Source organism: Jaculus jaculus, chromosome 18, assembly GCF_020740685.1.
Source record: "Jaculus jaculus isolate mJacJac1 chromosome 18, mJacJac1.mat.Y.cur, whole genome shotgun sequence".
Taxonomy (NCBI): Eukaryota; Metazoa; Chordata; class Mammalia; order Rodentia; family Dipodidae; genus Jaculus; species Jaculus jaculus.
Window position 1 is genome coordinate 10,852,103 of NC_059119.1, and position 14,836 is coordinate 10,866,938.

A 14,836-nucleotide genomic window follows, 5' to 3' on the forward strand; every position below is an offset into this window, starting at 1 on the left:
CTGAGCCTTATCTTCCTCATTCCTCAGCTAGGGATGGTACCTGTGGCCTTATTTGGTCAGCTCAAGGGCTGTCAAGGAGATTCGATAAGGCGACGTGCAGGACAACACTCTGGCATGCAGGGTTCTCCCCTGAGGAGCGGGCCTGGACTCCGCTGGCCTCGTGACCTGGCGGGGAGGAGCACGTGCTCTATGACGGATCGATCTTCCCGCCTACCGTGCCCAAGCCGTCCTGGGAGCGCAGAAGGCCAGTGGCCTTTCTGCATCCCTAATGTGACGTGTCACCATCAGATGGACTGAACACGTCACAGTGACTTACATTCCTTTTGTAACTTTCCTCCTTGAGACAGTGGCCCTTTGCTTTAATGTCCTGATTATTTACACACAGGCGCCTTTCACGGTTGAGCCATCTCTCCAGCCCCAGTCCCTGTTTATTTAAGTGACATCCTCTCTCATTTCCAAGAGAAATTTGACAAGCCCTTCCTCATGTCCTGTTTTTTTTTTTTTTTTTTGAGGTAGGGTCCCAGACCAACCTGGACGTCACAATGTAGTCTCAGGGTGGCCTCGAGTTCACAGCGAACTTCTTACGTCTGCCTCTGAGTGCTGGGATTAAAGGTGTGCGCCACCATGCCTGGCCCTTCCTCTTTTTTGTTACAGGGTCTCATATAGTCTGGGATGGTCTCAAACTCCCTATGGAACTGAGATGACCTTGAACTTCTGTTCCTCCTGCTACCACCTCCCAAGTGCTGGGGTTACAGCCATGTGCTGCTGTGCCCCAGTTTTGACATGACTGCAACAATTAGATTTCATGCTGGGTGTGGTGGTGCACGCCTTTAGTCCCAGCACTTGGGAGGCAGAGGTAGGAGGATGGCCATGAGTTCGAGGCCACTCTGAGGCTACATAATGACTTCCAGGTCAGCCTGGGCTAGAGTTAGACTCTACCTCAAAAAAAGAAAAAAAAAAAAAAAAAAAGGGCTGGAGAGATGGCTTAGCAGTTAACTGCTTGCCTGTGAAGCCTAAGGGCCCCAGTTCGAGGCTCGGTTCCCCAGGTCCCACGTTAGCCAGATGCACAAGGGGGCGCACGCGTCTGGAGTTCATTTGCAGAGGCTGGAAGCCCTGGCGTGCCCATTCTCTCTCTCTCTCTCCCTCTATCTGTCTTTCTCTCTGTGTCTGTGTCTCTCAAATAAATAAATTAAATTTAAAAAAAAATTCTGGGGATTTGAGATGTGGCTCCGTGGGCAGCGTGCCTGCCTGCTGAGCATGCACCAAGCCCTGAGTTCAATCCCTAGTGCGTCATCCTTTACGTGTGATGGTGAGCGCCCGAATGCCGGCACTTGGGAGGTGCATGCAGAAGGATACCAAGTTCAAGGTTATCCGTGACTCCCGGTGCCAACTTTCTGTAGCAGTGACCTTCTCCTTGCTGGGACAAAACATCTGGCCAGCGGCAGCAGCGCATGGAAGGGAAGGGTTTATTTCAGCTCACCCTTTCAGGGGAAGCTCAGCATGGCAGGCAGCCAGCAGGGAGGAAGCAAGCATGCGAGCTGCAGGCCAATCCGAGGAACGGGTGAGCCCGTCTCGAAAAAGAGGGAAAAAAAGGAGGAGCTGGAGAGATGGATCAGTGGTTAAGATGCTTGCCTGCAAAGCCTAACCACCCAAATTCAATTCTTCTCTTTCTCTCTCTCTATCTCTCTATCTGCTTGCAAAGAAATAAACAACAAGGCTAAATTAAAAAAAAAAAAAAAAGAGGCTGGAGAGATGGCTGGGTGGTTTAGACGTTTGCCTGCAAAGCCAAAGGACCTTGGTTTGACTTCCCAGGACCCACGTAAGCCAAATGCACAAGTTGGCACATGCATCTGGAGTTCATTTGCAGTGGCTGGATGCCCTGGCACACCCATTCTCTCTCTCTTTTTCTCTCTTTCTCTCTCTCGCTCCTTCTCTGCCTCTTTCTCTCAAATAAATAAATAAATAAATAATAACTTTAAAAAATAGTGGTTAAAGGCGCTTGCTTGCGAAGGCCTGCTGGCCTGGTCTCAATTTTCCAGTACCCATGTAAAGCCAGACACACAAGGTGGCGTGTGCAACTGGAGTTTGTCTGCAGCATCAAGTGGTCCTGGAGTGCCTGCACTCACCTTCACTCCCTCTCTCCCTCTCTCCCTCTCTCTCTCTCTTTCTTTCTTTTTTGTTCTTTCATGGTAGGGTCTCACTTTAGCCCAGGCTGACCTGGAATTAAAGGTGTGCACCACCACACCCAGCTTCTCTTTCAATGAAAAAAAAAAAAAAAAGTTTTAAAATTAGACTTGAACCAGGCATGGTCGCACACGCCCTTCCTTCCTTCCTTCCTTCCTTCCTTCCTTCCTTCCTTCCTTCCTTCCTTCCTTCCTTCCTTCCTTCTTTCCTTCCTTCCTTCCTTCCTAAGGAAGGGTCTCAGTCTAGCTCAGGCTTACCTGGAATTCACTAGGTAGTCTCAGGGTGGTCTCGAGCTCATGGTGATCCTCCTACCTCTGCCTCCCGAGTGCTGGGATTAAAGGCGTGCACCACCACGCCTGGCCAATATATTGTTCTCATACTGGGATGTTAATCCAGGCATGGTGACACGTGTCTGTAATCAGAACCATGAGGCAGAGACTGGAAGATCACAAGTTTGAGTCCAGCCTGGGCTACTTAGCAAATTTTAGACCACTCTGGGCTGCATGTTCTACATGACCTGATCTTAAAAGACCAGGGGGAAAAATGGCTTAGGAACTTATGACTAAAGGTATAGCTAGTCGTTTCCAGTGGAGAGAGAGAGAGTAGGAATGAGAAACCCTGATTCATTCTTCGCTCTCCTCCCACTGTCCCATCAGAATAACGGAGAGTCACGTCTTCCTCGGTTCCCCTTCAGAGGAACAGATCTGCCCTGCACCAACCTTTAGCTCTGTTCTCCCAACTCCCTGCCTTGCCCCCTAGCTGATGGGGGGCCTTGGGTAAGGAGCCTTTGGGAGTGCATGTTACAAAGCCATGCCTAGAGTCAGGAGTGCAGCTTTCTGGAGAGTCTGGGCATGCCCACCCTCGGTGGAGGGCATCCGCTGCCAGCCACGATCGCTGGACACCCCGGCCTGCCTCCATTCCAGGTGGACAGGTTCCTGTATCACCTGCGGCTCTCAGATGAGACCCTGCTGGACGTCATGGCGCGCTTCCGGGCGGAGATGGAGAAAGGCCTGGCCAGGGACACCAACCCCACGGCCTCGGTGAAGATGCTGCCCACCTTCGTCAGGGCCATTCCAGATGGCTCGGGTGAGTGGGGCTTCCAGGGACCCCCTGCCCCTCAGCGGCTTGGCGCATTCTCCCTGCACCTTAGCTTCTCTCTCTCTGTCCCCTCGTCCCTCTCCGGTCCTGTTGAGCACCCCTGGGTTCCACAGACCTGGGCTCCCTGCATGCAGGGGCACTGCTCATGCTGTTTGCTCTCCTGCTACATCCTCTGTTCTAGAGGGAGAGAATGGGCACACCAGAGCCTCTAGCCATTGCAAACTCCAGAGGCATGCACCACCTTGTGCATCTAGCTCACGCGGGCACTGGGCAATTGAACCGGGGTCCTTAGGCTTCACAGGCAAGGGCTTTCACCACCAAGCCATCTCTCCAGCCCCGCATCCCCCACTCTTGCCTTGGCAAGTGCCATCTTAGCTTCCCAAGCCCAGTCTACGCATCACTCACTGCCTCTCTCTGTGGAGTTTCCTCACTCCGGGATGGGAGTTTGTCAATGCCCTTGCCACAGCTGTGGGCGACAGTCCCTGGAGGCCAGGTTTTATTCACCAGTGGTCCCAGCTAGACCTTGACACAAGTGTTGAGTCAGTGGTACGTGACCTTCACTTCTAGGTTCAGATTCTAGGCTTGAGACAGTAACTAGTGAAAGGAAGTATGTAGTAAAAGTATTATTAAGTGACAATTCAAGAAACCAAGGGGGCTGGAGAGATGGCTCAGCAGTCAAGGCTCTTGCCTGCAAAGCCTAATGACCCAGGTTCGATTCCCCAGTACCCATGTAAGCCAGATGCACAAGGTGGCTCATGTGTTTGCAGTGGCTGGAGGCCTTGGTGCATCCATTCTCTCTGCCTCTTTCTCTCTCTCTAATAAATAAATAAATAAAATATTTAACAAAACAAAACAAAACTTAGGTTCTGGCCTACCCTGTCATTACTTAGTGACCCCATGCAGTGATTGGCCTTGGTTTTTACATCTGTCTAATAGGAGAGTTGGCCTAGCTATGTGCTAATGAGAGAGAGAGAGAGAATAGAGAGAGAGTGTGTGTGTTCTAAGCTAGGTAAATGCTCTACCACTGAGCTGTCCCCAACATCTATGTAGTAGGATTCTATTGCTATTTTCTGTTCTCAGAGGTGAGCTCAGGAGGCCTAAGATAAGTCAGCATGGGCTAGCTGATGCACTCAGCAGTCTGCATTAGGACCTGTGCTCCTTAGTTACCTGAGCGTAAATAATTTCTTCCTGGACAGTTCTCCACATGCCATTCCCTGGACCTCTGCCCTTGGAGGCCCTGGTAACACATTCCCACAAACTCCCAGGATGAATGCAACACAGACTTATTCTGTTACAGTTCATACGGTCAGAAGTTTGAGATGGGTCTTGCTAGGCTAAAATCAAACAGTGGCAGGTGTATTCCTTCTCAGGGCCATGCGGGGAGGATGACTTTCCTTATCTCCTCCAGCTTCCAGCAGCTTCCAGCAGCCTTCTGCCCCTTTCTGAGCCAACAGCGTTGTGTCTTCAAATCTCTCCCTGAGCGCGGGGAAGATGGCTCAGGGGTTAAAGGCACTTGTTTGCAAGACCTGTGGGCTGAGTTTGATTTCCCAGCACCCACATAAAGCCAGATTGCAAGTAGTGCAAGCATCTTGTGTTCATTTGCAGTGAGTGTCAGGAGACCTGGCATGCACACACGTATGCACTGCGACTAAATAAATAAGTTGAATTTTTTTTTTCTTTTTTTTTGAGGTAGGGTCTTGCTCTAGCTCAGGCTGACCTGGAATTCACTCTGTAGTCTCAGGGTGGCCTCAAACTCACAGAGGTCCTCCTACCTCTGCCTCCCGAGTGCTGGGATTAAAGGCGTGAGCCACCACGCCCAGCAATAAGTTAATTTATTTTTTTTTTTTAAATCTCCCTCTGGCTCTGGCCTTCAGCCTCCCTCTTGCACATTCAGCATCCGGCCTACTCAGATAACCCAGGGTAAGCTCCCGACATCAGAGCCAGCAGATGAGCAATTTTGATGCCATCTACAGTCTGCGGCTTTAATTTCCTGTCCCCATGGGCCCCAAGGACCCGGGAATTGAGGCATGGAGATCTTAGGGGATGAAGGTACAATTTTGCCTACCACAGCCTATAACTCTCTGCAGAGGGATTTGTAAGACCCACCTGGCTCTGGAAAAAGCATAAGAGAGAAGTTTTTTTTAAAGTATTTTTTTTCTTTATTTATTTGAGAGAGAGAGAAAGATGCAGGTGGTGGGGGGATGGGATGGGCATGCCAGGGCCTCCAGCCACCGCAAACCAACTCCAGATGCATGTTCTCCTTTGTATATTTGGCTTACGTGGGTCCTGGGGAATCATACTTGGTTCCTTTGGCTTTGCAGACAAGTACCTTAACCACTAAACCATCTCTCCAGCCCGGAAGAACTATTTTTTTTTTTTTTTTTGTTTGAGGTAGAGTCTTATTCTAGTTCAGGCTGACCTAAAACTCATTCTATATCCCAGGCTGGCCTTGAACTCACGGTGATCCTCCTACCTCTGCCTCCCAAGTGCTGGGATTAAAGGTGTGTGCCACCACGCCCGGCTGTATTATTTTACTATTATTATTATTTCTGAGCATGTGCTGCCATCCTAGGATGCCAGGGTCTCCCTGCATCATGTGGGCCTCCTGGAACACTGGGGAGCAGCTGCCAGAACACCGACCAGTGAGTGCGCCCGAAGCATGGGGCTCCCCCAATGTCAGAGCATCAGCGCTCAGAGCCAGTTTCAGGGTGCTGTTGTTGAAGGAGCAAGGCCTGAGGTGTGTGTCCTTTCCGGCAGGGGAGGGGGCTTGGATTGGATTAGCAGAGTTCTGGGGCAGTGCTTCGGCAAAGTAGCTTGGCTGCCTTACGCGGGAGAAGCCCAGGACAGTGAAGGGAGAGACGTTGCTTCCTCTCTGCCCGTGATGGGCAGTGTGCCTCCCTAGAGGAGCGTGTGTTCTGGAAATCTCTGCTGCGCCTTGGCACGGGGTAAGAACGCTGAGGGGCCTGTGGTTCCCGACAGGTCAGCCAAGGCCGTTTGGCATCTGAGTCATGGGGTGTGGGGGGGTGTGGTGAGGAGCGCTGGATCCAAGTTCTCCTGGGCCGCCACACCTCTTGCAGATACCAGCGGGGTGTGGCCCCAGTGGCAAGGGAAAGTGACCTTGAGCAGTCTGCTTCCAGAAGGTTTAGAAGTGAGACTGACCAAGTGCTCCACTCCCTCCTCCTCAAGCCAAGACACGCCTGCCCTCTTTCTTTACTGTCCCCTGAAGACCTCTCCTCACAGGACGCGGTGCCCTGCCTGTCATTTGGTTGCACTGATGTGTCTGGACCCAGGGTCCCCAGTGAGCAGGTGCTATGGTGAACCCCAGGATATTGTGCTATCACCCTCATCGTAGAAGGGTGTCTCGGTGTGGCCCACAGACTTGTAGGATTGTTGATGGAGAGGCCAAGGAACTTTCTGAGTCCCTCTGAAGACCCAAGCCTTTAAGTCTGCTGAAATAAACGGACAAGGGACAGAGCGGCGGGAGAAAGAGCTTGCCATTTTATTAACAGGCCTGTGTGCGTGGGAGCCATATACAACGCGAAGATCCAGGAAGGGCTGTGGCTTCAATGCCTCTCTTGGAGGGGGGAAGGAAGTGAGGCTCTAAGCAATTTCAGAGAGTAGAAAGTGATTGAGAGAGGAGTGAGGGGCTGGAGAGATGACTCAGTGGTTAAGACGCTCACCTACAAAGCCTAAGGACCCAGATTCAATTCCCCAGTACCCACATAAGCCAGATGCAGAAGGTGGCGCATGCATCTGGAGTTCATTTGCAGTGGCTAGAGGCCCTGGCGTGCTCATTCTCATTCTCTCTCTCTCTCTAATAAATAAACAAATAAAAATAGAGAGTAATGAAGGAGCCCAAAGAGCAGACCAAGGCTTGGACAAAGCATCTCCAGGGGTTGGGGTCTGACTTGACTTTCAGTCCCCACCCTGTGATTTGAGCTTAACTTTGTGTGGTTAATGACGTTTCAGTGAGAGGGGTGACTAGGCCAGGCTGGCTTTGAGCTTACGGCAATCCTCCTACCTCTGCCTTCCCTGTGCTGAGAATATACACCGGACCCTGAGGTGGTCCTCCAGGGCTGGCTGCTGGGCCTGGGACTGTGCTAGGGCTTGGTTCCAGATCTGCCTGAACTGAATGTTCAACTGCCACTGGGATTCCAAGACAGTTTCCTAGGCCTCTTTCCTCTGGACCCTGAGCTTCCAAAATCTATGTATGGGCCACTGTATCCTTAAGGGGACACTGTCTGAGGGAATGAGGGGGGAGCAGAGGCATGGGTCCTGATGGTGGCCATTAGAAGCAGGCAGAATTCTCCTCTCTTAGCACTCTGGTTTCTGTAGTGACCCTGCAAGGTTCCTCTGCCTGGGCAGGGCCTCCCTCCCCCAGGGCCCAGGAAGTCCTCTGGGGTCAGAGTCACACCCTGGAAGGGACGTGCCACATGGTTTCCATGAGGGGCACCTGGAGTCACTGGTGCAGGCAAGCATTTGCACAGGGAGAAGGACAGTATGTGGGGGACAGAGGAAGGGACGGCCACCAGTCAGTCTTCCTCATTACACCCCTGTTCATGTGATACTTCATCCCTTGTCAAACCCTTGGTCTATCCTGGCTGGCTGCCAGAGATGTTTGCCCCCAAATCTGGATCAGATCTGGCATTCTTTTCTTTCAAATCTGCCTGTAGGGCTGGAGAGATGGCTCAGCGGTTAAACACTTGCCTGTGAAGCCTAAAGACCCCTGTTCGAGGCTCAATTCCCCAGGACCCACGTTAGCCGGATGCACAAGGGTGCGCATGCGTCTGGAGTTCGTTTGCAGTGGCTGGAGGCCCTGGCGCGCCCATTCTCTCTCTCTGCCTCTTTCTCTTTCTGTTGCTCTCAAGTAAATAAATAAATAAAAATAAACAAACAAACAAACAAAAAAACCTGCCTGTAGCTCACTCTCACCCGTATGAAGACCACATTGCCTGTGGGGGTTTGGAATGAAGGGGAGTGTTTCCAAAACCTTCCTGATTTACCCCAACACCGTCCAGCCCCATTTCTGGTACAGATCTGCAGATCCTCTCATCCGTCCACTATGACCCTTTCTTGTTTTTTTATTTTATTTTATTTTATTTTATTTTTATTTTTATTTATTTGAGAGCGACAGAGAGAGAGAAAGAGGCAGAGAGCAAGAGAGAGAATGGGCGCGCCGGGGCTTCCAGCCACTGCAAACAAACTCCAGATGCATGCGCCCCCTTGTGCATCTGGCTAACGTGGGTCCTGGGGAATTGAGCCTTGAACCGGGGTCCTTAGGCTTCACAGGCAAGCGCTTAACCACTAAACCATCTCTCCAGCCCAACTATGACCCTTTCTTACTGGGACACCCATTGGCCCCTCTCTGGTTGCCTAATTCTCTCTCTTCTCAGGGCTGTCTCACCTCCCTGGGGAGCTGGCTGCCAGCTCCCACCTCCGATATGGGTGCCTCTGTCTACACTTCCCACCAGCATGCTGCTTGTCCACCCTGGCATCAATTAATTTATTAACTAATATCTTCCTCTCTTCTTTATGTTTTTCTTATTTTCATTTACTTATTTTTTTCTTTTCAAATTATTTATTTATTTTGGGTTTTCGAGGTAGGGTTTCACTCTAGCTCAGGCTGACCTGGAATTCACTATGTAGTCTCTGGGTGGCCTCGAACTCACGGCGCTCCTTCTACCTCTGCCTCCCGAGTGCTGGGATTAAAAGTGTGCATCACCACGCCCGGGTTTTTAATGTTATTTTTTGACAACTTCCATTCTTTATTTTAAAATTTATTTTTCTTTATTTATTCGAGAGAGAGAGAAATAGGCTGAGAGAGAGAGAGAGGCAGATAGAGAGAACTGGCATGCCAGGGCCTCTAGCCACTGCAAATGAACTCCAGACACATGCACCACCTTGTACATCTTGTTTACGTGGGTCCTGGGGAATCGAACCTGGGTCCTTGACTTTGCAGGCAAATTCCTTAGCCACTAAGCCAGCACTCCCACTTTCTCTCTTTTAAAGATTTTATTTATTTGTTTATTTATTTATTTATCTGAGTGAGAGAGATAAGTAATATGGGTGCACCTCCTGCCACTGCAAACCAACTCCAGACTCATGTACCACTTTGTGCATCTGGTTTTACATGGGTTCTGAGGAATCAAACCCAGACCGTCAGGCTTTGTAACAAGTGCCTTTATCCTCTGATCTATCATTTCCATTTCCTATACTGATATTTCTTTTCTTTTTTCTTATTTATTTATTTATTTATCTTTTTTTTTTTTTTTTTTTTGAGGTAGGGTTTTGATCTAGTCCAGGCTGACTTGGAATTCGCTCTGTAGTCTCAGGGTGGCCTCGAACTCATGGTGATCCTCCTACCTTTTCCTTCTGAGTGCTGGGATTAAAGCCGTGAGCCACCACGCCTGGCTTGGTATTTATTTTTTAAATCTTTTTTTTTTTTTTTTTTATGAGAGAGAGAGAGAGAAAGAGCAAACGACAGAATGAGAGAGAACTTTGGCAGACCAGGGCTCTAGTGACTGAACTTGAACTCCAGACATGTGTGCCACCTTGTGCACATGCGTCACCTTGTGCGTCTGGCTTTCATGGGATCTGGAGAGTGGAATGTGTGTCCTTAGGCTTCACAGTCAAGTGCCTTAACCACTAAACTATCTCTCTAGCCCTAAAAAATAAAAAAAAATCTTTATTTGTCAGGACAGAGGGAGGGAGGGGAAGAGGGAGGGAATGGGCGTGCCGGGGCATCCCACAGCTGCAAACTCCAAATGCATGTGTCACTCTGTGCATCTGGTTTTACGTGGGGACTGAAGAATTGAACCCTGTCATGTCTCCAGCCCCAAATAATTTTTTGTTTGAGTTAGGGTCTCACTCTGGCCCAGACTGACCTAGAAGTCACTATGTCGTCTGGCCTTGAACTCATAGTGATCCTCCTCATCCTGATATTTCTAATAACTTCCTCAGAATGCCCACAGCCAGCCATCCTTGCCTCCCCAGCACCTGGCATGTGATTTGGAGTAGGTGCTCTGTGGATGTTTGCACGACTTCCACACCAATATAACACACCCAGTGAGAGTGTCTCTTGCTGACATTGTGATAAGCAGGCCAGATTCTGTCCCTGGATTCCCTGGAACACTTAGTCATAAATGGCTCCTCTCAAGACTAATCTGGGGAGATAATCTCCAGAAGTCTCCATGGGAACAAAAACTGGAGTTGGCGTCCTCTGTGCTCTTTATTTATTTTTCTTTAAATATTTTTTAACTTTTATTTGCTTGAGACAGAGAAAGAGACAGAGAGAATGGGCACTCCAGGGCCTCCAGCCACTGAAAATGAGCTCCAGACACATGCGCCACCTGTGCATCTGGTTTTCGTGTGTCCTGGGGGAATCGGACCTGGGTCCTTTGGCTTTGCAGCAAGTGCCTTAACTGCTAAGCCATCTCTCCACCCTCCCTTGCTCTTTAGGTAAGGCTATGGCATTTGTAAGCTGGGGGTGAGTTGAAGATAAGATGCTGGCTAAAGAAGCCTTATTTTTTATTTTTAAAATATTTTATTTATTTATTAGAGAGAGAGAGAAAGAGAATAGGCATACTAGGGACTCAAACCAGTGCAAACAAACTCCAGACGCATGTTTCCCTTGTGCATCTGACATCTGACATCTTGTGGGTCCTGGGGAATTGAACCTGAATCCTTTGGCTTTGCAGGCATATGCCTTAACCACTAAGCCATCTCTCCATCCTCAGCCTTATTTTTTTGTATTTTATTCACTATTCATATGAGAGACAGACAGACAGAAAGAGACCAACAGAGAGAATAAGTATGGGCACACCAGGGCTTCCTGTCACTGCAAACAGTCTCCAGATGCATGTGCCATTGTGCATCTTGTGTATGTGGTACTGGAGAATCAAACCCCAGTCACTAGACTTTGCAGCCAAGTGCCTTAACCTCTGAGCTGTATCTCCAGCCCTAAGCCTTATTTTATTTTATTTTTTGTTTTTTTTTTTTTTTGAGGTAGGGTCTTGCTCTAGCCCAGGCTGACCTGGAATTCACAATGTAGTCTCAGGGTGACCTCGGACTCACAGTGATCCTACTACCTCTGCCTCCTGAGTGCTGGGATTACAGGCGTGCGCCACCAGCTCCCAAGGCTTATTTTTGTTACGGTAGCTTGCTAGTTTTGTGACATGGTGAGTGGGTCGGACACAGTCAAATTGCAGCAGTACCAGATCTCCCCTTCCTGGGAGAGGGGCCAGGTGGTTACATACTGATGTCAGCATCCACATGAGTGGTGTTTGGCTATTGCTTCCGTGTGAAATGATGCTTTTTTCTTCTTTCTTTCTTTAAATTTTTTTGTTTATTTTTATTTATTTATTTGAGAGCAACAGATAGACAGAAAGAGAGAGAGGGAGAGGGAGAGAGAGAATGAGAATGGGCGCGTCAGGGCCTCCAGCCACCTAAACGAACGCCAGATGCATGCTCCACCTTGTGCATCTGGCTTATGTGGGTCCTGGGGAATGTAGCCTCAAACCAGGGTCCTTAGGCTTCACAGGCAAGTGCTTAACCACGAAACCATCTCTCCAGCCCATCTTTCTTTCTTTCTTTTTTTTATTTGGGGGTGGATTTCGAGGCAGGGTCTCACTCTTACTATGTAGTCTCAGGGTCACCTTGAACTCACAGCAATCCTCCTACCTCTGCCTCCTGAGTGCTGGAATTAAAGATGTACACCACCATGCCTGGCTCCATGCCGTGCTTTGTTTATTTTATTTTAGTTTTTATTTTTATTTATTTATTTGAGAGTGACAGGCAGAGAGAGAGAAAGAGGGAGGGAGAGAGAGAGAGAGAGAGAGAGAGAGAGAGAGACAGACAGACAGAAAGACAGACAGACAGACAGAGAGAATGGGTGCGCCAGGGCTTCCAGCCACCCCAAACGAACTCCAGACGCGTGCTCTTCCTTGTGCATCTGGCTTGTGCATCAGGGTCCTGGGGAATCAAGCCTGGAACCAGGTTCTTAGACTTCACAGGCAAGCGCTTAACCGCTAAGCCATCTCTCCAGGCCCATGCCCTGCCTTTTAAAAAACTATTTTTTATTTATTTGCAAGCAGAGGGAGGAAGAGAGGGAGGTAGAGAGCGGAAATGGGCATGCCTCTGGCTATTGCAATCAGGCTCCAGACTCATGCGCCATTGTGCACGTGTCTCTGCGTGGTGCTGGGAACGGAATCCGGGTCACTGGGCTTTGCAACAAGCTCCTTTAGCCACTGAGCCATCTCTCCAGCCACTGGTCTTGTTTTTGAGCGAGAGCCTCTTTGTGCTGTTTCCTGAGCTTGCGGGACTCCGCGGGTGCTCAGGTCTCTGCTCCCCTGTGGGACTGGGGCTATGGGCTCCCGGGCCACCCCCGGCACTCCCTTCCTGGGATGTGTCTCTCGGTCCATCAGACTGAGGCTTGAGTGAGGCTGGCCCCTCTGCTGTGTGCCCATCTTTTCCTTCACGCCCTCTCTGCATTTCCCTCGTGATTGCTGGAACAGTTTTCGTCCCTGTCCTGGCATGTTGGCGTAGGCCCCACCTCCAAAGCTCATTTCTCAGGGTCGCTCTTGAAGTGAGTTCACTTCCAGTGAGCACGCTCATTGCCCCCAACATGAGCGAGTGGATCGGGCTCAGGACACAGGGACACACAGACAAACACCCTCTAGTTCTGCCTTTTGCTGTATGATGCAGACAAATGGCCACATGCCTCAACCCTCAGCAAGGGGGATGAAGACACTAGCCCATGCAACATCCCGAGATCTGTGTGTGTTGGCGTGGTGTGCATGTGTTGCTGCATGTTTATGGGAGTGTGGGTGTACATGTGTATGCAGGTACACATGCACACGTGAGTATGCATGTGGAGGCCCGAGGTCAATGTTGGGTCTCCTTTTCAGTTGCTCTCTCTGTTATGTTTTGAGACAGTTTGACAATGAACTAGTCAGTTATACCAGAATTAAAAATTTTTCTTTTGTTTATTTTTATTTGATAGCGACAGATACAGAGAGAGAAAGAGACAGAGAGAGAGAGAGAATGGGCACACCGGGGCCTCTAGCCACTGTAAACAAACTCCAGACATGTGCGCCCCCTTGTGCATCTAGCTAACATGGGTCCTTAGGCTTCACAGGCAAGCGCTTAACCACTAAGCCATCTCTCCAGTGCCATGCCCAGCATTTTAAATACATATATATATATGTATATGTATATATATATATATATATATATATATATATATATATATATATATATATATATATACACATACACACACACACACACACACATATATATATAATTTATATTTATATTTATTTTATATTATATTTATTTATTTGACAGAAAGAGAGAGAGATTTGGTGCACCAGGGTCTCCAGCTGCTGTAAGCAAACTCCAGATGCATGCCCCACTTCCTGCATCTGGCTTACGTGGGTCCTGGGGAATCAAACCTGGTTCCTTTGGCTTTGCAGGCAAGCACCTTAACTGCTAAACCATCCCTCCAGCCCTTATTTATTTAGGAGAGGGAGAGAGGGGATGGAGAGATGGCTTAGAGGTTAAGGTGTTTGCCTACAAAGCCAAAGGATCCGGGGCATATGAGTCTGGAGTTCATTTGCAGTGGTTGTGGCTGGAAGCCCTGGTGTGCCAATTCTCTCTGCCTCTTTCTCTCTCAATAAATAAATAAAACATATCATTTTAAAAAGAGAGAGAGAGAGAGAATCGGCATACTAGGAACTCCAACCACTACAAGCAAAATCCAGACACTTGTGCCACTTTGTGTATCTGGATTTATGTGGGTACTGGGGAATTGAACCTGGATCCTTTGGCTTTGTAGGCAAGCGCCTTAACCATCAAGCCATCTCTCCAGCCCCATGCTCAGCATTTTTACTTGTGTGCTGGGGACCCAAGCTCAGGCCTTTTGCTTGAGTGGCAAGCATTTTACCCATTGCGCCATGACTCCAGTCCCACATCCTGAGATTTGGTGGCATCTATTACATGTCTGACTTATACTCTAGGGCTTGTCACGGTGCAGACAGACCCTCACTGAATGATGACTGTTTTTAAAAAACTTTTTGTTTATTATTTTTTATTTATTTATTTGAGAGTGACAAACAGAGAAAGAGGCAGGCAGAGAGAGAGAGAGAGAATGGGCGCACCAGGGCCTCCAGCCACTGCAGACGAACTCCAGATGCGTGCGCCCCCTTATGCATCTGGCTAACATGGGTCCTGGGGAGTTGAGCCTAGAAACAGAGTCCTTAGGCTTCACAGGCAAGCGCTTAACCGCTAAGCTATCTCTCCAGCCCTGATGACTGGTTTTATTTCTTTGTAGAAAATGGGGAGTTCCTGTCCCTGGATCTTGGAGGATCCAAGTTTCGAGTCTTGAAGGTGAAAGTCTCAGAAGAGGGAAAGCGGAACGTCCACATGGAGAGTCAGTTCTACCCGACGCCCAATGAAATCACCCGGGGCAATGGCACAGAGGTACAGGCCAGCCGGGGGGCAAGGCCTGGCTCCCAGTCACGAGAAACCGTGCCTTAGCCTGGTGCCCTGCACT

At 49.3% G+C, this 14,836-nt stretch overlaps 1 protein-coding gene across 2 annotated transcripts in view; it reads left to right on the top strand.

The window, feature by feature from the left end:
- Hkdc1 (hexokinase domain containing 1) overlaps positions 1 to 14,836 on the top strand; it is a 55,592-nt gene that overhangs the window by 7,119 nt on the left and 33,637 nt on the right. Inside the window, exons 2-3 of one of the 2 annotated variants that reach the window (XM_045137488.1) lie at positions 3,108 to 3,270; positions 14,615 to 14,763. In XM_045137488.1, coding sequence (XP_044993423.1) covers positions 3,108 to 3,270; positions 14,615 to 14,763 — 312 coding nt within the window. The remainder of the gene's footprint in view (positions 1 to 3,107; positions 3,271 to 14,614; positions 14,764 to 14,836) is intronic. The other variant, XM_045137489.1, reaches the window with a different exon arrangement.